This window comes from Salvia hispanica, chromosome 4 (genome assembly GCF_023119035.1).
Source record: "Salvia hispanica cultivar TCC Black 2014 chromosome 4, UniMelb_Shisp_WGS_1.0, whole genome shotgun sequence".
In the NCBI taxonomy this organism is placed as follows: Eukaryota; Viridiplantae; Streptophyta; class Magnoliopsida; order Lamiales; family Lamiaceae; genus Salvia; species Salvia hispanica.
Genome location: NC_062968.1, coordinates 16,936,928 through 16,961,459, shown reverse-complemented (window position 1 = coordinate 16,961,459; position 24,532 = coordinate 16,936,928). Strand labels below are relative to the sequence as shown.

Here is a 24,532-nt window from a genome sequence, read left to right as displayed (position 1 = left end):
GAGTTGATGATTGCTTAGTGGGTAGTGAGTCCCTACTATGAGTTTAATCGAATTCGGGTCCTAGTAAGGATGCGTCCCTACTTGGACTAGTGTACACGATGAGGACTGTGAGTCATCGAATGGGTTGGCTGGTTTTCGTGCTCGTGGAAAGTGGCCACCTTACACGACACTCTAAAGAACATATATGGCAGTTTCTTAAATAACTCAAGGAGAAATGGTTGTGTTTTTGAAATGATGAGGAAAAGGATTTGAGGATGAGTTGAAAGTTTGTGCTTGTGAAATATTTTTAGTGTCTCGGGCCTTTTCGAATTAAAACCCCGAGGTCACTCAATGGCGGCATGACATAACTGTTTTATAAAATTGTTTTGGCATTTGTTCACTGAGTACATCAAGTACTCAGTCCTGCATTTGTTTTCCCTATGTGCAGGTTGAGCGGTGACGAGTGCGGCGGGTGTTGAGCATAAAAGTGAAGAATGTTTATCAAATGTCCAGAATATGTTGTGTCTTCATACATAGCAGTATTCTACTCTCGAAATGCTTCCGCTGAGTTGTTGTCTTTCTTTTGAGTTCTTGTATTGTTGAGATAATATTCTTTTGAGTTGTTGATTGTCGAAATGGTACTCTGATTTTATTCGAGCTATTTCAATTATTTCGAGCTATGGCCGAGTTTCGTTGTTTTCCCCTTTCTTTCCCGTTTCTTTATCCCCCTAGTCGCGATCCACCGTGTTTTCTATCATTAGAAAATGCGGGCGTGACAAGATGCCACATAGGATTTAATTATTTATTGGTGTAGGAGCAAATGTTTTCTATCCCTTCCGGAGTAAACTATATCATCTAGCTTTCGCAACATATCCAAAGTTAGAATATTGAAAATTGCATAATGGAACTAAAAAAATGATGATATTAGATTTTGAATTCAAATCATAAATTGATGCGGAGGAGATGGTGATATGATGTGGAGTTTTAATTTAGAGGATGGAGAGGGAATTGGGCAAATGAATTTGTATGTTATGAAAATGTGCATATGTATTTTGATTGGGTAAGAATTTAAGAATTAAGAAATAAGAGAATTATTGAATGCGACAAATTTCCCCTGTAAATTGCACATCTCAATTGGCAGCGGTAGCAATTGGAATTGAAGCTCTTTTCATCTTTCTACTGTACATATAAAACATGCATGAATATGTTGGATTTAATCAAAAAGAATGAGTTGCAATAAGCGTGTCAATCAATTTCGTGATGAAATCCAAAGCAATATTGCATTACAAATGTCTTAGCTTATGTTTTGATTCCATGGTAGAACCGAAAGTTGAATCAATTATTATAAAAGAAATAAAGATAGACGAAGATGAAAATCAAAGAATAACAAAATTTTCGACCTTTGATTTAGATCTCGAATGATCCAAAAATGTCAAGTGAAAATACGAAGATATCAATGGAGAAATTTTATATAAAATGATTTGAAGGGAATGCATCACATCTAGGTTATAACTTATAAGGTTACTGGAGGTGTTGGTTTTAGGTTATAAATTTGTTTTTTAGTATAATTATTAATTAATGACAATTTTAGTTAGAGAGACAAAAAATTATCAGTCTTCGTTTCACATCTTAAGAGAATTCTAGGTACTATAAATCAAAGATCGATATTTTCATCATCGTCCCTCTTTGCCTCTTTTGTAATGATCGATTCACCTTTCGATAGTAAGAGAATATTTAGAACTTTAAATAATTTTCTCTAAATAAAAAAATGGAATGTGATGTTTATTGCGGACGTTTATTTTTGATAAAAACGATACTCCATCTTTATCATGGACGGTGGGAGGGACCATACAATTTTATTCAACAACTATGCTAATGATCAATATAATTTTAATTAGAAAATATAATGGACTACAAATTTAGATAGGATATGCCGTGTAAACCTCGTAAGTCAATTTCTTGTCACACTGTTATACTTCAAAATTATTGAATTAGGCAAACTACTAGGTTTTAAATTTTTAATGTATTCTACACGACTCGATTACCCTTCGGCCCTTCCCTTGCCAAAATTATTGACATATGCCGATATTAATTAAAAAAAAGCAGTGGCCTTCTTCCCTTACGTATAGGTTATAAACAAATTAAATCTAGAAATTACATGCACATATCGTAGTAGCCAATTAAACTGACAATGCGGTGATCTTGGTACTATTAATTTGGGTCGCTAACGGAAATTTGCGGCGCATTTGATTCCTAGAGTTAGATGACCAACTTTTTGAGCTTAGTTTCAAAATTAGTTCAATTAATACTAAGAGCATGCTACATAAAGTATGAAAGTCTGGTCCAAAATTGCACGAACACATGTTATTTGTTTTTGTTTATTTATTTTGTACCCAGTATGTTGAGTTAAAATGTTTTGTCATATGATTATTCAATACTATATTGCGCATTTTTATATATGCAGAAATTGCATAAGAATAATTTTTTGCGCACACTTTTTTTATTGGACGGTTATGTTATAATCACAGCGTCAAAAAAAGCGAAAGTAGAGCGCGTAGTGAGCCGGTGTACACGAGCATCTGCCACGTCTTGGTTTCGGGCTTTGTTCCGTGCCTCCACTCGTCACCCCATCAAAATCCTCTCCGTCCTCCCTACACCACCTGTGCATCAGGAAAGAGAAGAACAGTACAAAATCAAAATCACAACAATAAAATCTCTCTTATTCTCCGCTCCTAAACATAGTTTCCGAATTTGCTATATTTAGCCTCATTCTCTCCCATCTCTCCTCTCCAATACAAACACGAACACGAACACACATTTGTGTCGCGCAATTTGATCTCGACGCAATGAAGCTGAAGAACCCCTCCAATTCCCCCTCGCAAACCCTCACCTCCTCCGACACGCGCCTGCTCGTGCGCGAGACGCTCCGCATCAGCGCCAACCTCGCCTCGGCGCCTCCGCCCTCGCCCTCACCGGCCGCCGTGGCGCCCCACGACCGCCCGCTGCTCCAGGATTCCAGCTTCGGTGGCCTAGTCGACGATCAGTTTCTCAATTCCAGCCTGAGGTTGATCTGCTGCGAGGAGATTGATGGCAGACGCTGGCAATACTTCGCAGATGACAACACCGGCCCTAGGAATGTTGCTACCAAAAAATTGAAGAAGAATTCCATTCGTGCTGTCTGCTTGCAGACGCCGTTATCCCCTGCTGATGTCAGTATTGTCTATTTGTTTCCGTTTCGTTTTCTTCTTTCATCTCCATATTGGCTGCATTCCTTGCATTAGTTTAACCAACTTATTTTTTCTGAAGTTAGCATTGAGATCTCCAAGGGTTTCAATCCATATTAGTTTAAATACCCTGTTTTTTACACTGATGTAATTATCATTTTTCCACCATAGAAAGAAATTGTAGCGGTACTAGCTTATTTCAGTGTTATACAAGCTATATATGCATGATTATTAACATTCAATAACTGTGGGGATTGCTGTGTAGTAGATGTGAAACGGAAGGTCATCTATAATATTTGTCAACTGGCAACTTATGAAGAAAACATAGTGGGGAATGGAGACTGCATCCTTGAAACCATATCTTTCATCACGGATCAAGTTGTCTCTTTACTTAAGTTCTGTTGTTTTCCTTGCAGGAGTTGTTAACATTCATAAGATCTTACGTTGTTCCTGAAGGTTTTCCAGACAGTGTCATGCCTTCCTATGTGCCTTACATGACTTGGAGAGCGATAAAGGTACTTTTCCTGATAGAAATTAGCCAAATCTAGCCACTCCAGATGGTGATAGTGATTTTTTTTTGGTTGTAGCACATCTTTGGTGGTGCCATGGGTGTTTTCACCACACAAACCCTCCTAAGTTCACTTGGAGTCTCCAGAAATCGATCTGCACCAGGTGCTGTAGCTATCAATTGGATTCTCAAGGTACAGATACCAAGTCAGATGAACAATTTATATGGTGAACAATTTTTTTTTTCATTAACACCAACGTTACAAAGAATCTAAAAGGTATTAGTGAGTTTTTAAAAGCTGTCTCTTAATGGCATTGTCTGTATCTACTAATGTCTAAAGCTTCAATAGTTCTATTACACTGATGCCAGTTATGTAGCTTAAGTTGAGTTTCACCTGTATTTCGTATGAATGCCATTATATACGTTTAACTATAGCTCTTCAAATAAAAGGACTAAGTGAAATTTCAGGAGCAGGGTACTTCTGTTGAAGAAGCGTCGGTGTACTAACATTTAAAATGCATTTTCTAAGCGAGATTTCAATTTCTGGGACGGTAATAATAACTGTTAATTCCACTTTATTAGTAGCTAACTTCAGAATCTGTGGTATACATAGGATGGTGCTGGGCGGGTCGGGAAGATGCTCTTTGCTCGACAAGGGAAGAAGTTTGACTATGACTTAAAGCAGGTAACAAATAGATCAAAATTGGTGGTGAATGAATAGAATTTATCATTAAAATTTCTGTTAGTTCAACTGTTTGACTCTTCAGTATCTTATGTTTTGAGTTTCATACAGCTTAGGTATGCTGGTGATCTCCTTATGGAGTTGGGAGCTGGAGTAGAGTTGGCAACTGCAGCTGTCCCCCACTTGTTTCTTCCATTAGCATGTGCTGCCAATGTGGCTAAGGTTTAATCAATATTTGTATAGTTAATCCATCAATATCTAGCAGCACTTGAAAAACTTAATTGCTTAATCTCACACACGTTCCTTGTTTTCTTACAGAATGTCGCTGCTGTGACATCAACTTCGACCCGAACGCCAATATACAAAGCCTTTGCCAAAGGAGAAAATATAGGAGATGTCACTGCGAAGGGAGAATGTGTTGGAAATATAGCCGATCTGGTATGCTTGTTCATGTTGCATTGCATGAATCATTATCTTAAGCAACATCATAACCTCACATCACATGTCAACTGATAGGATGCATTTGTTGCATGAATTTGTAACAAGGTAGTTAACATATTCTGTGTAAACTGCTTTTTCTGAAAAATTCATCATACATCTATCTTGTTTTTTTGCACAATATATCACTCAATTGTTGTGGTAATTCCATTTTGACTATATATGCATCAACATTTACCTCAGGCATCAGGCAGGGCTAGCTAGAAACCGGTATATATTTTACATTTATTCAGATCTGGTTCTTTTTCACGAAAAATAGACAAATTTTGCCATTTTGGTCCGTCCACAAAAAATAGACTAAGTTCAAAAAGGAAAGTTTTCAACCTATACTAACCCTACACATCATTCTAAATGTGGACCCCACAATCCACTAACACATTTCACTACCTTTTCCCTCCTCTCTCTTTACTTTTTCTATCTCTCTCTTACTTTACCAATTATACATTAAAACCCGTGCCATTCACAATCTTGTCTATTTTTCGTGGACGGAGGGTATATAAATTGGAATAAGTGAGAGCTATTATTTACTCTGTCCTCGAATGTATTTGAGCAATGTGATCTCATCTCAATCAATTGTCAATATCACGCTTCACTAAAATTTTGTTTTGATGAGATTATGGAGTGGAGAATCTGCAATATCACTCATGATTGGATTTTGGTACCTTTTGCTCTTAATAACATTCATTTGTTTGGGGGTGGGGTGTGTGCTTGGGGGGAGGTGGTAAGGGAATTGTACATATTTACTTTATATCACCCCACATTATGCTTCTTTGTTATGTTCGCTGTAGCAGTTCTTTTCTGACTTTGAGTTCTAACTAATTACAAGTTTCTCTGTTATGTAGCTTGGAACTGGACTCGGAATAATGATTTCTAAAAGAAACCCATCCTTGTTCATTTCATTTGGCTTACTCTCCTGCGGATATATCCTGAGCTCTTATAAAGAGGTTCCATGTTGTTAATATATCAAATCCTCTCCAGCCAAATCCTCTTCCATTCCTTAATTACTCTTATGTTCTCTATAATGGAGTATTGATTGTAGCTGTTTTACTTTTCCAGGTGAAATCTGTAGTGTTGCATACACTAAATCGTGCACGATTCACTGTGGCAGCAGAATCCTTTCTTAAGACAGGTTTGATGATTACTTTGTTTCTCCTATTCTTCTTTGCTCACCGCACAACTTTCTCATTCAAAATGATCTATCTTCTAGTTAAATGGGAATAATTAATGTTTCTTAAAAGTTAAAATAGATATTGGACGATGACTAAGTAGGGTAGAAGGAAATGATGACAAAAACAAGGCCTTACTATTAGGGGTGAGCATATGGCTGGCACAGAATCGAACCAGTAAAACCAAAAAACGAAACTAATAATGTATGGACTGAATTAGACGATATATATAAAAACAACCACAACCGATCAAGAACATTCAGTTGATTTTGGTTCGGTTCTTAGGTTTATGGACTCAAGAAGAAATGATATTGCAGGAGTATATTTACCAAAATAATCAAATAAATATGTACTCCCTCCGTTTCGCCATAGTTGAGGCGGAACTTTTGGGCACGGAGTTTTAGAAATGAATGTTGGGTGTGTTAAATAAATAGATAAAAAAAGTAACAGAGAGGAAAAGGTAGAGAGAATAAAGTATAAAGTGAAGAAACTTCCCGAAACGGAAAAATGACTCAACTATGACGAAACGGAGGGAGTACTCCATTAAAAACATGTAAGGGGTGTACTGTACACACAAAACATCCCAAGAAGGGTGCGTAGCTCTCCCGTGCATATTCAGCTTCATTGCACATAACAACTTCTTTCTCTTTTCGGCCCATCAGTTATCTTATATTTCCAGCATTGCAAATACCTTTCTTTTTATTTCTTCATGTTAGACAAAACAAGATTATTGAAGTCGGACCACCGATTGTGATTGAAAATTAAACTTGTACAATAACAAAGGTAAAGGTGTGATCAATTTCTAACTTTTCTTAAATTGTCAACTTGCTAACTCGTCAATACAGTATCTAAAAAATGTCAACACGATGACATTAGTATATCAAAACAAATTTAGTTGATGTACTTATATCTTTGGGTTGACATGTCAACACGATGACATTAATATGTCAACATAAATTTAGTTGACATACTTATGACTTTGTGTTGACTTTAAAAATAGATGTCAACACAAAGATATATGTATATCAACTAAATTTGTGTTGAGATACTAACGTCGTCGTGTTGACATTTTTAATATACTGCGTTGATGAGTTAGCAATTTAAGAAAAGTTAGCATTATTAATGCACCTCAACAATGACATTTGTAAATATAGTAAAACCTATGATTCCCTTTAACATTATTCTTCTTTTCTCATCGCACAACTCTCTCATTCAAAATGATCTGTCTTCTAGTTAAATGGGAATAATTAATGTTTCTTAAAAGTTAAAATAGGTATTGGACGATGACTAAGTAGGATAGATGGAAATGATGAAAAAAACAAGGCCTTACTGTTAGGGGTGAGCATATGGGTGCACAGCATCGAACCAGTAAAACCCAAAAAACGAAACTAACAAGGGGTGTACATTCAGTTGTAAGGGGTGTACTCATTCATATGCACATAAAACATCCACAACCGATGAATACATTCAGTTGATTTTGGTTCGGTTCTTAGGTTTATGGGCTCAAGAAGAAATGATATTGCAGGAGTATGTTTGCCAAAATGATCAAATAAATATGTACTCCATTAAAAACATGTAAGGGGTGTACTCATTCATATGCACATAAAACATCCCAAGAAAGGGTACATAACTCTCCCGTGCCTATTCAGCTTCATTGCACATAATAACTTCTTTCTCTTTTTGGCCCATCAGTTATCTTATATTTCCAGCGTTGCAACCCTTTTTTTTTTTTTTTAAAATTTCATCATGTTAGACAAAACAAGATTATTGAAGTTGGACCATTGATTGTGACTGAAACTTAAACTTGTACAATAGTAACAAAGATAGATGTGTGATCAATTGCTAACTTTTCTTATATTGCTAACTCGTCAATACATTATCTAAAAAATGTCAAAACGATGAAATTAATATGTGAACATAAATTTGGTTTGACATAAGTCAACACAAAGATATAAGTATATCAACTAAATTTGTGTTGATATACTAATGTCACCATGTTGACAATTTTAATATACCGCATTGATGAATTAGCAAGTTAGCAATTTAAGAAAAGTTAGCATTATAATGCACCTCAACAAAGATATTTGTAAATATGGTAAAACCTGTGATTCCCTTTAACATTGTTTGTTTTTATGTTTCAATCTCAGGGCGCGTTCCAAGTTTGCAAGAGGGAAATTTGATGGAGAACATTTTCATTCCCCCATGGAAACAACATAGACCTATTGTTCTTGGTATCCCTTCTTCCACTCCCATTCTCTGTTCACAAAACTCTCACAGACAGATGCCCACACATATGATCTTTGCATCCCCATGCATTCACCGCTAAATGTGGTTTTCCTGCTTAATACTGCAAGGAATGTTTAGATGGAGAATAAATTCTATTTTTCTTGCAGGACCGAGGTTTAAAGATGCATTCCAAGACCCTGTTTCATATATTGCGTTGGAGCCCATTTTTGAGGTATAGTACCTGTCACGGGAAAATGATTTCCACCAGCCAAGTTTCATTTTCATTGGGGATGCCTTCTAATAGTCAACTTGCCTGTGCATGCATCGTTATTTGTGTTCATGCTTTGGGTTGGTTCTTACTTACAAGCTCTCATTCAACTTTACTTGTATTGCAGAAAGAACGGTACATAGTGACTTATAATCCTTCAAAGGGCAATATCTATGCCTTGTTCAAGGATCAAGCAAAATCTGATGATATTCTGAAAGCAGCTTTTCATGTAAGATTTTCAATCTGTTGATCTTGCAATCAAAATAAATGTAGAATACTTGTCTGAATCGTCATTCTACTACAGGCTCATGTGCTGCTTCACATAGTTCAATCGTCCAATCAGAGCCAGCAATCCTTGAGAAAACAAGATGATGATCTTTCACCTGTATCACCTTCAATTGGTGATCTACAATCTCATATTGCAGAATCATACAAGCTGGTGTCAGCTCTATATGGGCCTTTTAAAACCAAAGTCAAAGAACAGGTAAGGCACACCTAAAGTATAGAGCAGGACCAGAATGGATTTTCTGACATACTTAAAAGAAGTTAGTGAAATTCATTTCTTTCTAAACTTGTGTGTGATGATATGATGCCCTGAAGTATAGCCAGATTAACAAATTAGAGATTTAAGTTGGATCTCACCAAGAGGCTCCACAGATATTAGGTACTTGGATCTGAATTATTGACCATTGCAGACTGAAAATTCTTTGGGTTTGACTGATGACCCTACAGGGTGCCTGATAAATACATCAATGAGTGTTAGCTGAATGCAAATATTTATCAATTCTTGGTTACTTGTAAAATTTATTTTTAATTGGTAGGATATAAATTGTACTGTTTTGATGCCCTCTTTTCCGTTCTTGCCTTAAGGTTCTTAGAGATGTACCATGTTACTATAATATGAAGTTGTTAAGAAGTGATCCGTTGATTCTTTTGAATTTGAATATTGAGATGAGAGATCCTATTTCTTGGAGATGATTGTAAGGATGTGTTTTAATTTATTTTGAAGCATGGCTGCTAATATCTTCATGTTCTCTCAGGGATGGGTCATGTCTGAATCACTACTACATCCTGGCAGAGCACGGCTGTGTGAATTGGCAATTTAAGGATAATGTGGGAACCTGTAAAATCTCTAAGAAGGATCCACAAAGGGATCCAGTCAATTTCTTGCTTAAATCGCGCTGAATATGCTCGGATCTTTTTGGTATGACCAAGGTAGAGGTAGTGAGTGCTGTTGCCGAATCAGTGATACTCAATTTGATGTAAACACAATCAGTTCTATGCAATATTCTTGAAAAAAAGTTACTAGTGGTGGCGGATGTGTAAATTTGTCTAGAGCCATGAAGCTATTGTGATATGCTGAAGCTGGAGGAGAGTGGGTTGAGCTAATTATATAGGTGCGCATTTTGTATTTGTCAATATATTTTGCTTTATCACATGACTTCTCGTATGATTCATGCGATTACTCCTATAGTGATATGTATATTTGGTTTTGTGGATTTGTCAGTTGCCTCGTTAGCATTATATTCTGTTTGTTATATGTTGTCAAATTAAATTGGCTCATTCATGTGTTGATCGGTGATAATGCGGTACAATCTGATTGTTTGAATTATGAAGGGTAACAGGATGTTGAAAAAATTGCAAGCAAGTATTCATGAAGAGAATAGTTATGCAATAAGGCAAAGGTGACTATTACACTATGCTGTATGTTATAAATGAAGTCTCATTGATCCATAATGTGCACAGCAGTAGGCTATGAGTTATGGTGATTCTATTATAAACAAGCAGGACGCTCAGTTCAGAATGAACATGCTCGCATCCACTAATCATCTACACGACTACTCCGTAACACTAACATCTTTAATCTTGCTATCGAACAACATTATGTTTGAGTTGGACAAATCCATACCTGACCTTATCTTATGGAATGGACGATGATGCTCTTGTGAATTGTTTTACTTGAATGACATAGTTTTAAATTCAAAATTTGAAGTACACGTCTTGAGTTTGGTGTTCTCTTAAATTGATGATGTGGAACAATATAGAATTTCGGGAAAATTTCTACATAATGCACGAGTCAACTTTGAGTCTTTAACGTTATCATTCGAGCTCGAATGGTAGGCTAGACTATATTTTTGCAATTCCTATGAGAATTGAGAAGGGAGGATTTTTTTTTTCTTTTTAAAATTTGTGTAAATTTTCAAAATCCATTAAACTCGAGATAGGACATAATATATTAACAGAGGCATGCATGATTTTATTTGGTGAATTGATAATAACTGCCAATAAATGATCACAGAAGTTCCACGGGATGTACGTATAATTGGTACTCTTTCTGTGGGTAGCTTTGCATTAATTGTAGTTGTGACTATATCATGACCCCCATAATGGCACACACAAAATTGCATGTCCAAGAGTAAATATCACACCATTATGCTTCAATTACAGGTCATTTTAAGGATTTGTAGCTCAGTGAACAATTTACCTGTAAAAATATTGTACTACCGTCTATACGTAACATAGCACATGCAAGTAATAACTTTTACTACATAATAGTACTAGTAGATATAGTAGGTAAATATTGAACACATGTAGTATGTATTTTATGTACTGTAGAAGTACATGTATTTGTTTTAGTCAAATTTGTATCAAAACATACATGAGTTTGTTAAATGGATGCAATACTCGGTTTAAGAATAATCTCGAAATAGAAATAATTTCACCAGTCTAATTAGTTGCATCTGTCCACCTTCTAAACAGTCTTCCCACAAAAAATATAAGCCTTAAGACTCCTCTCTAATCCCTCTCTAAGTATGCGAAAATACAACCAACCCTTACTTACCATTCAACCATGAGTATTTAGTTGCTCAGTACGTATATATGAACAAAATAAACTTTCTCCATATGCAATAAAAAGGCATATAAATGTTATGAACCATAAAACTCGTCAGGTATTCACCATCATGAATTGTGTCTGGCTTGATTAGCGAGCATAATGAGAATAGTGATCCACTAAGTTGGTTTTATCGGCATGAGAGGTCCTCACGCAACATGTATTTGGTGTTTGTAAAGACAATGTGAAGTAAGATATTTCACATTTCATGACGTCTATGTGCCTTTTACACTAATTGTGAATTCCCAAAAATCTCAAAAATTGCAATGACGCCGACGACCAGAGAAATTCACGACCAATGAATTGGGATACATGACCAAATTGGTTTGCCAATCTCCCAAATCCCACATTAAATAGATCGAAATTTGGTCTAAAAATAAGCATACCAAGCATAAGCTTGAGCGAATTTTGAAATTTCACGACTTTGATTTCGCTTTTTAATTTTTTTTTTTTTGGAATTAACTAGAATTTAGAATTAAACATTTTAATATGTTCAGCATTTTTCTTTATTGCAAATTTTGAAATTTCATGATTTTAATTTCGCTTTTTAATTTTGGAAATGACTACTCCCTCTGTCCCGGATAATTCATCTCACTTTGACCGGACACGAGTTTTAAGAAATGTAATGGAAAGTGAGTTGAAAAAGTTAGTGGAATGTGAGTCCTATTTTTATATTCTAGTTTTATAGTAAACTGTGAGTAGGAATGAGTTAGTGGAATATGAGGGTCCACTACCTAAAATAGTAAAAAAGTGAAATGAGACAAATCATGTGAGACAGACTGAAATGGAAAAATAGGACAAATTATCTGGGACGGAGGGAGTATAGTTTTAGTACTATTAAATATCCTAACATATTCAGCATTTTTCTTTATTGCAAATTTTGAAATTTCATGATTTTAATTTCGCTTTTTAAAATTTTGGAAACGACTATAATTTTAGTACTATTAAACATCCTAACATATTCAGCATTTTTCTTTATTGTGTCTGATGTAAATGCTCTAATTAATAGTACTACCATAATGTATGGCGTTGAAATCATGAGAAATAATTTAGTTTTAACCTAACAAAAAATGAAAGTGTAAGGAGAAAGGCAAAATTAGCAACAGCTTTTGCCTGGTCCAAACCTGGTATGTAGTTCATCTCAAGTTTATTAGCATCCATGATTATCAACTAAAGTTAACTTCTTCAATTCCTCCACTTTTGCTTTTATCGTGCTAAGATCAATTTCAAAGTCGTTTCTTTACATGAGAATTCCATCTTGGGATTCCCTCTCACTCTCTCACACACACAAGCAAATAAATACACACACTGAACACACACACACCTTTCTTTGTCCTTCTCCACTCTCTGACACACACACACACTGCTCTCTATGAGGCGTAAACTTGATGCCTGGTAGTAGTGCAAGCAAAGCAACCAACCCCACTTTATTTTTACTTCCTCACTGTTAAAATAATAAAGCACAAAATAAATTTTGCTTTTGTTTTTCCTTTTTCCATTACACGGCTCTCTCTGTCCCTCTCAGCCTCTTTTTTGGCTCTCACACCATTACTCCTCCTCCTCCTCCTATAAGCTCATGTTTAGTGCTTCATTCCATTCTCAAACCATCCTGAAAATGCAAAGTGCAATCTCCCTCTCTCTTTCTCTCACTACATGAAAGCCTCCTAGGCCTCTTCATCACCCTACAAGCTAAACTCCAATTTGCTTTGCCCTAACAAAACAAACAAACCCTTCTCTCATTTCCATTATTGCATTCAATTGAAGGTATGTGAGTTATACTTGTTGAGCCTCATATAGTATGCAACTTTACATATTTATTTTCCCATTCACTAAACATTTCAACTCTATTCTTTCAGTTATATAAAACTACTACTATTTCAGCCTTTTTCAAGAAACATGTTTACACATGTGTAGAAAGAGAAAGGCAGGTTATTTAATTTTGCTTATTCTTCTCCATCATAGCCCTTTATCCATCCCTAATATAATACTACTACATCTTGTTTTTGGTTTCTCCTCTATCACCCAAATCAATTTGAATCAAGAATTTGTTATTGTGATCAGGGAAGAAAGAGAAAAAGAAAAAAAAAACAGCACATAGGAGATATTGGAAGTCAGCCCACATCACTTTAGAAGGTACAATCATTGTTGTTAGGCCTCTAATTTGTTTGTCCTTTTGGTCTCCAAACAAGTGACACACGCACAAAAAAGGAGTAGAGCAAGTGAGAGAGTGTGTTGAATCATGGAAGTTCCAAGTGAAGAAGGGGAAGAGATGCCTCTCCCACTCAACAGCACATATGGTGGCCAGATGATCCATCACCATCACCACCTTCCTTCCCACAACCACATTATCATCCCTTCCTCCGCAGCCGGAGCCGGTCCCCCCCTCTCCGACGACCTCCCCTTCAAGAAGCCCATCAGGTACTGTTACACCGATACCATGTGAGATATTGTTATATCAGTAGTACTAATTATTATTTTTTATTTATACAGTGGTTTCAGTTCTCTCTTTACACTGATATACTGATTATTATTTTATTTTTTTCAGATATCGCGAGTGTCTGAAGAACCACGCGGCCTCCATGGGCGGCAACGCGACAGACGGATGCGGTGAGTTCATGCCGAGCGGCGACGACGGCTCACTGGAGGCCCTCACCTGCTCCGCCTGCGGCTGCCACCGCAACTTCCACCGCAAGGAATCCGAAGGCGACTCGTGCGACTCGTGCTACCCGAGAATCGGGCGGAAGCTCTTCGTTGCCGACCACCACAAGGGCTACATCGGGTACCACCACCACCACCACGCAGCCGCCGCCGCTGCCAGGCCGCACCAGATGATAATGTCGTACAACATGGCATCAGAGTCGGACGAGCAGGAGGGGATGATGATGGGGAGAGCGCCGCAGATGGTGAAGAAGAGGTTCAGGACGAAATTCAGCCAGGAGCAGAAGGAGAAGATGCTGAATTTCGCAGAGAAAGTTGGGTGGAAGATACAGAAGCAAGAGGAGGGAGTGGTGCAGCAGTTTTGCCAAGAGGTTGGTGTGAAGAGGAGGGTTTTGAAGGTGTGGATGCATAACAACAAGCACACTCTTGCAAAGAAGGCTCTGCAACAATCTGACAATCAAGATCATCAAAGTTTAGGGACTAATTAATTGCTTACTTAATTGATTCACACTCAGAGAGATACTGTTTTTAATTCCTTGCAGAAAGTTATTACTCCACCTTTTGGCTTTTATTTATTTCATCAGTTTTCTTGTTTTGGTATTTGGGAATATATTGGGATCTGTTAGATTTCTACTTTTATGCGTTTTAGGACTAGCTTTTCACAATAATGGCCATCTAATGTAGTTCAATTTTCTTAATCTTTTTGTTTGTAATAATTTTGCTTTTTTTAGCAAAATGTCATACTTAAAGTGCGTTATGGGTGATTTTGAGAAGCATCATTAGGGTGACATTTTGGTCTTGGAATTAATTATGTAAAGAGAATTTGAGATGTGGAACCTACCATTTTAGTTTATGTCAAATCGACCATGTTTTAGGAAATTGTCATCGAATCGCAAATAAGGAATGAGTTGTAATGATTGAGGTTGAGAAGGGTAAATTGGGTATATGGGGGTTGAATATGGTAAATTCATATGGAACATTGTTATTGAACTCTTTAGATCATACTACTATATTATTAGGAATTAAACACCAATGGCTCATTAAAAGTTAATATGTAAATTCATATGGAACATCGTTATTGAACTCTTTAGATCATACTATGTTATTAGGAATTAAACACCAATGGCTCATTTGGGATTTTATTAGATCAAGGATTTTGAGATCATATAACATTGTTATTGAACTCTTTATAGATCTCAACAATATCCAATATAATGTAAAATATTGAAATTCCGGACGTTCATAATAGGTTTTGAGTTCACTAGCAACCGTATACATAAGTGACTGCTACTCTATTTCAATTGGAAATAGAGTAGTTGTATGAAAATAACAATAGTAAAACCTTTTAGTATATTTGAACTATAAATGTTAGTTTAAATTGATTTTGGGATAACTAAGCTCAGAAAACGAGGCTAAAAAGCACATGAAGTCCGGGGCAAATAATACGATGTCGAGATTGAAGTTTGAGATGTCTGGAAAAAGCTACTCGTTTGGTCCTCATTTATTCAATTCATACATATGTTAACCATGAATTAATTTTCATGTCTTTCTCATGGACCAGTTTTGTCAGAAAAACAATAAATATGCAGCCATGAGATGGAGATGAGAATTTATTGGAATGTGGAAAAAATTACAAAAAATATTCATAGCATATCCAGGTGTGGTATATTCTTGATTTTATTGTGTAGCATCTTTATACTATAAAGTAAATAATTTCGTAGATTGTGGATTAACTTATCACAACTCTCACTTTATTCCGCATTTATCCCTTCCTTTATTCCTCAATCCACCACATAATTTATCCATCTATATTCAAAAAAGGCTCTTTAGGTTTTTTGTCTTGGAACTTAATTCTTGTTGTCTATTTCACTTGCATGTAATTCCATAGCCTTTAAGATTGAATTCAAATGTGTAATGTACAATTTATATCCACTCTCCTACTCCGAGAAAGGAAAAGAAAATAAAGCAAGAAGAAAAGGAGGACGAAGTAAAATTAAAGACTAAGAAATGTTTGGATGCCTTTTTCCCTCTTATTATATCATTAGGGACAATATATTCTCTCTAAAATATTCTACTTCATATTATCATTAAAGATTGAACAATATTTGATCCTTAATTCTCTCATTCACAAAATAAGAAGTCACATTTAAATTTACGTCTGATTTCATAAACATTTGGTATCTTGTTTAGTTATATATTTGGATATAAAAACCCGAAAACAAAAATCGAACCAAATTATTAAAATAAGTAACATCCCAGCGTTCAGTAGGGAGTATTTGTTTTTGATATTGTACATAAAGATTAGAAGAAAAAACAGATGATCGAGTGGCTTTTTTCAAATATTCATATCTTAAAATCAATTTTTTACGAGGATAATTTACTGAAAGTATAATATTTTGGTTTGTATTGCAAAGTTACCATTACTGATCCGTATCAAATTGAAGCGTACATCATTATTAAATATATGAACCAATTTGCAGCATGCAGACTGGATAAATGAAAAGATTTAAAGATTCAAAATTGAATTAAGTCTAGTATTTGTTTCCATTTTAGACATTTCTTCTTGTTCCCCAAAGAAAGCGTTGGTTTACTATTCCCCTGCAGAGAGATGGATGGTACATCATGTAGAGGGCCCCAAACTTAAATGGTGTCGATCACAGAAATTATATTATATGGTCACAAATTTCAAGAATAGAGAAACTGAAGAATTCTTATTAATTATTTCACTTTGAATCTATATAGTACTATTCGGAGAAGAAACACATATATCCACCGATCTCGATAATTGCCCAAAGTTTTTTCAGATTAAAGGTTCGAACTACAAGAATTTTGTTTGAAAGGAAAAAGTTTGACTACTTAACCAAAGTAAGGGTGTCCTAATTACATATTTTCAAAAGCTTTGATATGATAGCGTCACACAAATTGACAATAAGAAATGTATAGTACTATTATTTAAGAAGGATTTAGTTTGGATGAAAAAAATGTTACTTAGTATTTAATTTGGATGAGAAATTATAAATCACCTCTTTCAGGATATTATTAAGTTTGACCGTTGACGTTGTGTTAGAAAACTTTTTCTGCATTTAAGGAAGGAAAAAGTTAAAATTTCCTGTTAAATGTTGCATAAAATGAGTACTTCTAATATAATATTGAAGATAAATTAAAATAGAACTTACTATTTAGAAGCATGCTTATTGACCATTGGTTGGACCATAGATATATCTTGTTGGGATTTGACTTTTAGAGGTAGCCCAATGCGAATTGCAGAGCAGCAGTTATTTCTATTCTACACACAATTGCAAGTCTGCAACTTTATTTCCAATCGATATTTTTTAAAATACCCATCAATATTAATAATTTTTTTAATAAAATGCAAAAATTCAAGGCAGAACCTATACTTATTATCCATGCAACAAACCTCAAATAATAGCTAGAATATAGCGTTTGGCACATTGATAAAGTGATTATTAATGTTCAACTTCTCTAATTTCTATTGCATGATTTGTAAGTACCGTGCATGGCTGTTTACGTTAGTTTTCAATAAATAGCTTTGTTTAGTCGCATCAAGAAATAAATAATTGGCATCTAAATCACAAACTTTGACTCAATTTGCAATTTGAATCTGATTTTAAAATGCAGCAAACTTTGGTGAATTCTTCTCCTGAGAACACACAAAAGAACTATAACTATAATTGTGTAAAAACAAACATATAAGTACATAGGTATCAAATTGAGCTATATCTAGGTGAAAAATAATGTGACTAGAAGCATATTGATATTTTTTATGGAGAGGTAATATTCTTAATTAGGTTTGAAAGCCTAGAAAAAAAAATCCAGGGAAGTATTGTAATTAACAAATAGCTTTTGAAACATGTTTGGTATTCCATATTGAACAATGAGTAGTGCTATGCGAAAGATCCAAGTCTGTCTTTCATGAAAAAAGCATTTGTATCCCGCAAGATAACTTGTAACAGAAAAACATATGTCAATTTCATAATGCTTCACAAATTAAGTATGGTTCATTGATTTTGACAATACATGAGCTATGTTGTGTGCAAATGCCTCCACTCCAACAAACAAAGGGGGAAAAGAACAGAGTTTTTATAGTTTTCAACTTTCTTGCACTATTCTGGCCTGTTTAGTGGCCTAACTTATTTTACAAGCCTTATAGTTATAATAAAGTCTTTACTATATTAAGGAGGTGTTTATAAAATATAGATATTTCAAGAGTTTATAAGATGCACTAGAGTTTATAAATTGTGAAAGTGGACTATTTTTATGGGACTAGCAAAAATGAAAAATAATGTCTTATTTTATGGGACAGAGAGAGTATATTTCAAGAGTTTAAAAGTTGTGAAAGTGGACTGTTTTTATGGGATTAACCAAAATGAAAAATAATGTCTATTTTTATAGGATGGAGATTAGAGAATATAACTCAAGAGTTTATACGTTGTGAAAATGTTTGGATAATTGAACTTATGAGAGAGAATTATAAGCAAGGAGAGAAAATTATAGTTCGGGAGAGATAATATAGAAAAGAGATGAAAAAAAAAGTGTATATATTGAAAGTAACAAACTATAATAAAGTTATTTTTGTAAATGAATTGTTTTTAAAAGATTATGAAGAAAAAAGTGGAGTTGAAGACCTATTTTTTCGTGAGCTTATAAGATGTTGAACTTATTTTTACAACTTATAAATAATTTACTAGCTTATTTTGCCAAACATCTACTTATAAGCTCCTACAAAATTTGGTCTAGCAAGAAATTAATTAAAGAACGAATAAACGGAAAAGGGGTTAACTAAAAATAAGACATTAGAAAAAAGGAATAATAGGATGAAAAAGAAAAGAAATGAAAAAGCAAGGAGTAGCCGTTGGGAACATTCTTTGTGCTTTTAAGTGTGGTACCAATCCAAAAATTGGTCGGATGCAAAGGCATTAGATTCAAAGCAACTTAGAGAGACAAATACAATAAAGAAGTATCTTTCCTTTTACACAACATATACATCATGTATAATACATGTCATCCTTATATATTAGTATCACTCAATTTTCTATACCCCACCACAAAACCTTGGTTAAATTTTGTATTCTATTCAATTTGATGTATAATGTAGTCTTCCCCAATTGGAGAGAGAGAAAAAATATTCTTTTTTAGGAAAGGTCTCGTGAATATTTAAAATGGTTATGCATATAAAGGATGCCACATGAGTTCATCTCTTCTATAATTCTTTTGTGTTCATACTAATATTTTGTTCAATCCCAATTAATAATGTAACATCTTGTTGTGATAAGGAGTTTAGTGAAAAAAATACTACTATGTTTTGTGAGTGAAGAAATAATTTTACTTTGTTAATTTATCATAGTATAGATAATAATGGATCATGTTTTTTTTTTTTTGTAAATTAGTGTGTAAAATTTGAGTATAATGAAAATGTGTCTAAAATGAAAGTTAAAAGTGTGCACTATTGTTTGAGACAAAGTGAGCCAATAAAACAAACATTTATCATTATAAATAAATTATCACAAACAATTAGAATAAAAAAAAATGGAATGTACAGTCAACCAAGATAACAATTTTAACTAAAAAAATATAAAAATAATTATAAATCCTAACATGCATTGGTGAATGTCTAGTATACATATAGGCAGTAATATGATTTATATACAATGTATAGGTCCAATTAACCATGCTTTCGTAACACATCAAGATCATATCTCTTATCTTGTTTGAGGTTGGACAATACTAAGATCATGAAATGACAAGTAGAGGTGCACATAAGTTGATCTTTTTTTGTTAATTGTTTTAAATTCCAGTGGGCCAAGTGCCAATACATCGTCTAGGCATTGTTGGGCCAGTCCCATCAAATTCGATGTGTAGCCCAACTTCTCCTTGAATTCCATGAGTTTTTGTTACTATCAAAATATTCTTAGAAAAAAAATTTCAGATCTACAGTTAATTCCAAACATGAATCTAGAATGTAAAAGGTTCATGAATTATCCCTATACGTCCAATAAGTGTAGTTTGATATGCAACAAGCAAGAGGAGGGCTAGGAGTTATGCATGAATGAGTCCTATAAACTAATAAATATATACAAATAGGAGTAGTTCTGGATGGATCATTATACATATAATTAATTGCGAGTGTGAGCACGCAATTCAGAATGCTTTCTCTTCCACATGGTTCTTGGCTCATCCTCTTCCTTCATGTCTACAAAGGACAAGAAGCTCTGAATACTTCGGGAGCATGAGGTTGAGGATGAGGAGGAAGTGGGGACGGGATGGTGCTTATACTTGAAGGCAATAGAGCAACAGTAGAGTAGCAGCGCAAGAAAGCATGCAACGCCCGCGATGAGGAAAAGTGCCCAGAAGCTCTTGAGTTGAAGTTGGTCAGAATTAAGGCTGTGTGAAAGAGTGCATGCTCCTTTGTTCAGCCACTTGTTATGTATGTTTTCGAGCTCTCCATTCTCCGACAGCGTTAGAATCGCCGTCGACAAGTCCATTGCTAGCTGTGAGTCTCTTGGGAATGCCTGCTTAAAAATTACTGTTTACAATGCTGGACATGAAGCACATAGTTCTCAGAATACAAATTTTAATTTTGTCAATTTCTTTCAAAGGAATTTTAAAAATAGAGTTAGACTAGTGGTGTGAACTGTGAAGTATACAAACTGGATCCAAGAAATTAAATATTAGTAAAATACATAAAAATATTGTTAAGTATAGTCATAATTTCGTTAGAGTTTTTTTTACATCATTTTACTCTTTAACTTTCACTTTTTTTCTAATCAAGTGTACAAATTTTACACTTGTTACAGTATCATAAATTAAATATGAGTATATTTAGTGGTAGATCGACAAAATATTTATTCAGAGACATTTTATTTTATTCAATTTGATACTATATTATAGGGAAAATTGTCAGAAAAATCTTTAAATTTGATCAAATTCTGGTTAAATGCGCAACTATGTAAATCAGAAGGAAAAACCTATGAAGTTTGAATTTATTTGCAATTATATTATAGCAAAAAAAAATAGGTAATGTGTGTAAATTTCTTTTTGATTTTCGTTAACCCACTCACATTGTTTTCCTTATACATAGATGACATTGTTTAACTCACCGGTAGGGCCATTCATGTATGATTTTCCGACCACCATATCAGATACAATTTTGCCAATTTTTCATGTCATGGGACGATAACGAATAAATTCGAACTTCATATATTTTACGAAACTAGTTTTAAAATTAGAATAAGAATTTGATCAAACTTAAAATTTTTTGGCAATTTATTAGGTATGCGATTATGGATGGAAGAATATAGGAGAGTAATTGAGAGAAACTTACAAATCCCCAGCCGCTTCTAGTGAACTCCCGCCCAACCACCTGAAACATGCAGTATTTGGAGAGGAACAAATCAACGTAGGGACGCTCATCCACCACCGCAGCCACCCTTCCTCTGTTTAGCGCCTCCGCTGACTCTTCCGGCGTCCTCAGACTCACCAGCCTCCACTTTGGTATGTTGAGTTCCTCCATTAAATAGTTCTCTGTGAATGAGCCTTGTTGGAACCCTATACGGTCGTTGCTCGTCAACAACGACTCTATTCCTTTGATCGATGGCGCCAGTTGCTGGACCGTCAGCATCGATGTCAAACTCGCTGTGTAGCTCGAGCTTATTATCAACACTACGAACAGCCATATTATGATCACCATCCTCCCTAGTGTGCTCACTGTGTTTTCTCCTAAAAAAATTACATATATATGCACTGAAATCAGATAACTCATCTATCTTCAAGTTGTATATAGTAATAAAAAATGACATAGAACGCCGTTTTTATTATGTTTTGTTTATTTATTTTTCCTCCCAACTTACTGTGTGCAAAGAACATTGTTGAGAATCCAAACCTGTTTAAAATTGAAACAAAGCAACACAAAATGGAATAAGCTTTTTTGCATAAGATCATTTAATGTGTATGGAATGGAAATTAAGGAATGGAGGGGGCACCAAAGAACAGTAATGAGTTGTTTCCTGGGCGGACCGCGGAATTCATCGTTGATCTTGTGCTCGAGAATCCATACAACGAAGCCTATGATCAAGAAAAACAACCCCGTCACAAGCCACATGGAGAGGGTGAAAGGCTGCATGAAGGCCCATGGGCTCGAGTTCAGCTTCCGTAGCGGAGCCACCACCACCAGCCCGGACTCGGTGTAAGGCTGCGTGAAGTCTACTGTTTTCGTACGGTTCGTCACGATTGCTATGTCTCCAACAACTGCATCAAACCTCTGCACACACACACAGTCACAAATACTATCAAATACTAACTCACAAAAATCAAATATCATCACATATCACAAAACTCACATTTGATACAATCATGTGTGTAAGCTCATTATAGCTAGGATTGGCCTGCCCATCACCAACCGATATGAACTCATACGGCACAGCATAGGGCAGCAACCCGACCGCAGCAACAAACACGTCGATGCAGTATCCACGAACCTCATTCGTGTTCTCATCCCTCGACACAAAATCCTTGTAACTAACTCTATCCGGGATCCCAACTCTCAGCTGCCTCGCCTTGTCAGGGAACACCCACCCCCGTGGCTTCACCGTGGTTTGCCCTGGCCAGACCACGGCCCTCAGCTTCTGGCTCGAACTCGAACGATTTGGGGCTTTGCTATACAAACTCTCCGGAGGCAAAACAGAGAGGCCAGAGTAGTTAGACCAATACCCTATCACCTTGTAACCTCTCCCAACCACATTTAAAATGTCGAAAGCCGGCCTCATCACGGATTTCTCAGCATCGAACGCAATCCGCCCGGTTAGCCCTGTGATATTAGTCTTCAACAAGCATCTAAGCAGCAATTCCCCTCCCTCGAATCTGTTCAAGGCCTCTCCATCCACACCCTTCCAAATTCCGTTGTTGGAGAAGGAGATCACGCCTCCTTCGTTTTTAAACGCCTTGATCGCGTGAGCGACCATCCAAACCGTGTCGTACGCATACAAACCATACGGATTCAAATCAACCGAGCCGTTGCTAAGCTTCTCCCACCTCGACACAAAGTCCCTCTTCCTCTCGGAATCCGGGGTGTGAGGCCTTACCGCGAGCACGCCCTGCAGAGACTTCGCAGTCTCTGCAGAAACAACGACAGAGTCAAGAACAGTCGACAGCCAGGCGGTCGCGAACCAAACATACCCCTTCTCCATCATCCCCAGCTTGTGAGCCACGTCGAAAACCTTGAGGCCGACGTCAGCATAAGCGTGAACGATGATAACGCGCGACTCGAGAAGCGAGACCTTGACGAGCTCCTTCATGATGTCGTCGGTCGTGGCGAGGGATTCAGGGGAGAGCAGAGATTTGTAGAAGATCCGGCAGCGCCTCTCGGCGAGCTTCTCGGATAAGGCTATGATGCTTCCCCTGCTCTGCTCGTCGTCGGGGAATATGGCGACAACCTCTCTGTAGCTGTAGAAGCTGATGGCGTCGGCAATGGCGGCCATTTGGAAGAGGTCGTTGGGGGCTGTTTGGATGAAGTAAGGGTACTGGAGGGAGGCGAGGATGGGATCCAATGCGGTGAAGGAGAGCATCGGGACGTGAAGCTCGTTGGCCAGGTGTGAGAGGGTGCGAGCCATGCCGGAGGCTTGTGGCCCGATGATGGCGACCGTGTCGGCCTCGAGATACCGTAATCCTGTTTCGAGTTTCTAAACATAAGCGCATGAATGAATTCGTATTCAATCAAATGCAAACTCTATATATTGTACAAACTGAAAACTATGATTTCGACAGTTAGATTTCAGAAATTGTTGGAATATATAATATATATGTACCTCCGATTATGCCGAGGAAGCCACTGAAGTTGGAGTCGTAGACGGAGAGGAGGAGTTTGGAGGCGCCGAGAATGGTGGGATCGGAATTGACGTCGGCGGCGGCGGCGGCCATGGCGATCTTTGCAACCTTGCCGTTGATGGTGTCAAGGGAGAAAATGGCCCCAATGTTGATGGTGTCTTCGGCTGAGAATGCAGTGATGAAGAGGGAGGATAAATGGATGGCCCACAGCAAGATTTTCGTGGCTTTGTTAAGCATGGTTGCAGAGAGAAGCTAATTAAAGTAGAGAGAGTAGAGAGAAAGGGAAAAAACAAGATGAAATCATGTGGATGGGCAAATAGATTGAAGGCACGAGGGAATATGCCAATTTGTCAGCAAGGAAAAGGGAGACACATTCAGGAACATAATGAGCTTCAAGTAGAATACAATAGTAACTAAAAGAGATATGTTTAATTACTCAAAATGGAGTGCTGAAGTTTATTTTTTATGTTTTCTTTTTTATTTGGAAGACACAATTTAACTGCCTTTTTGTTTGTTCTTTTTATTTTTTGCTGAATATAACATCATTTATTCACTATCTTCAAAATCCTAAACCTCATCCAATGCGTTTA

At 36.2% G+C, this 24,532-nt stretch overlaps 3 protein-coding genes across 6 annotated transcripts; 2 read left to right on the top strand and 1 right to left on the bottom strand.

Moving 5' to 3' along the window:
- Positions 1 to 2,613: 2,613 nt before the first annotated feature.
- LOC125218071 (protein root UVB sensitive 6-like) lies at positions 2,614 to 10,052 on the top strand. Its single transcript, XM_048119668.1, has 13 exons — positions 2,614 to 3,188; positions 3,620 to 3,718; positions 3,791 to 3,904; positions 4,325 to 4,396; positions 4,505 to 4,615; positions 4,712 to 4,831; positions 5,734 to 5,835; positions 5,948 to 6,020; positions 8,205 to 8,288; positions 8,451 to 8,515; positions 8,679 to 8,780; positions 8,856 to 9,035; positions 9,592 to 10,052. Exons 1-13 carry the CDS (start codon positions 2,826 to 2,828, stop codon positions 9,655 to 9,657), a joined length of 1,551 nt encoding a protein of 516 aa, XP_047975625.1. The 5' UTR covers positions 2,614 to 2,825; the 3' UTR covers positions 9,658 to 10,052.
- A 2,979-nt stretch (positions 10,053 to 13,031) lies between these two features.
- LOC125218072 (zinc-finger homeodomain protein 4-like) lies at positions 13,032 to 14,800 on the top strand. 3 transcript variants are annotated; one of them, XM_048119669.1, is made up of 4 exons: positions 13,032 to 13,208; positions 13,301 to 13,372; positions 13,506 to 13,862; positions 13,990 to 14,800. In XM_048119669.1, the coding sequence occupies exons 3-4, from the start codon at positions 13,684 to 13,686 to the stop codon at positions 14,588 to 14,590; spliced, it is 780 nt and encodes a 259-aa protein (XP_047975626.1). In that variant the 5' UTR covers positions 13,032 to 13,208; positions 13,301 to 13,372; positions 13,506 to 13,683; the 3' UTR covers positions 14,591 to 14,800. The 3 variants fall into 3 exon arrangements, with proteins under 3 accessions (XP_047975626.1, XP_047975628.1, XP_047975627.1); XM_048119671.1 differs by lacking the exon at positions 13,301 to 13,372 and having other exon boundaries at positions 13,634 to 13,862; XM_048119670.1 differs by lacking the exon at positions 13,301 to 13,372.
- A 5,256-nt stretch (positions 14,801 to 20,056) lies between these two features.
- Positions 20,057 to 24,309, bottom strand: LOC125218069 (glutamate receptor 3.2-like). 2 transcript variants are annotated; one of them, XM_048119665.1, is made up of 6 exons: positions 23,924 to 24,309; positions 22,460 to 23,784; positions 22,103 to 22,380; positions 21,971 to 22,002; positions 21,445 to 21,839; positions 20,057 to 20,632 (listed from the first exon to the last, which is right to left on the bottom strand). In XM_048119665.1, the coding sequence occupies exons 1-6, from the start codon at positions 24,177 to 24,179 to the stop codon at positions 20,237 to 20,239; spliced, it is 2,682 nt and encodes an 893-aa protein (XP_047975622.1). In that variant the 5' UTR covers positions 24,180 to 24,309; the 3' UTR covers positions 20,057 to 20,236. The 2 variants fall into 2 exon arrangements, with proteins under 2 accessions (XP_047975622.1, XP_047975624.1); XM_048119667.1 differs by having other exon boundaries at positions 22,460 to 23,797; positions 23,924 to 23,966.
- Between the last annotated feature and the right edge of the window lie 223 nt (positions 24,310 to 24,532).

Coding starts and splice junctions, on each gene's coding strand:
- LOC125218071 (XM_048119668.1), top strand. CDS start 2,826: ATGAAGCTGAAGAACCCCTCCAATTCCCCCTCGCAAACCCTCACCTCC. Junction 4,832..5,733: donor TTGGAAATATAGCCGATCTG/GTATGCTTGTTC, acceptor TCTGTTATGTAG/CTTGGAACTGGACTCGGAAT. Junction 5,836..5,947: donor TCCTGAGCTCTTATAAAGAG/GTTCCATGTTGT, acceptor TTACTTTTCCAG/GTGAAATCTGTAGTGTTGCA.
- LOC125218072 (XM_048119671.1), top strand. CDS start 13,684: ATGGAAGTTCCAAGTGAAGAAGGGGAAGAGATGCCTCTCCCACTCAAC. Junction 13,863..13,989: donor CCCTTCAAGAAGCCCATCAG/GTACTGTTACAC, acceptor TATTTTTTTCAG/ATATCGCGAGTGTCTGAAGA.
- LOC125218069 (XM_048119665.1), bottom strand. CDS start 24,179: ATGCTTAACAAAGCCACGAAAATCTTGCTGTGGGCCATCCATTTATCC. Junction 22,381..22,459: donor CACACATGATTGTATCAAAT/GTGAGTTTTGTG, acceptor GTGTGTGTGCAG/AGGTTTGATGCAGTTGTTGG. Junction 21,840..21,970: donor AACAATGTTCTTTGCACACA/GTAAGTTGGGAG, acceptor TAATTTTTTTAG/GAGAAAACACAGTGAGCACA.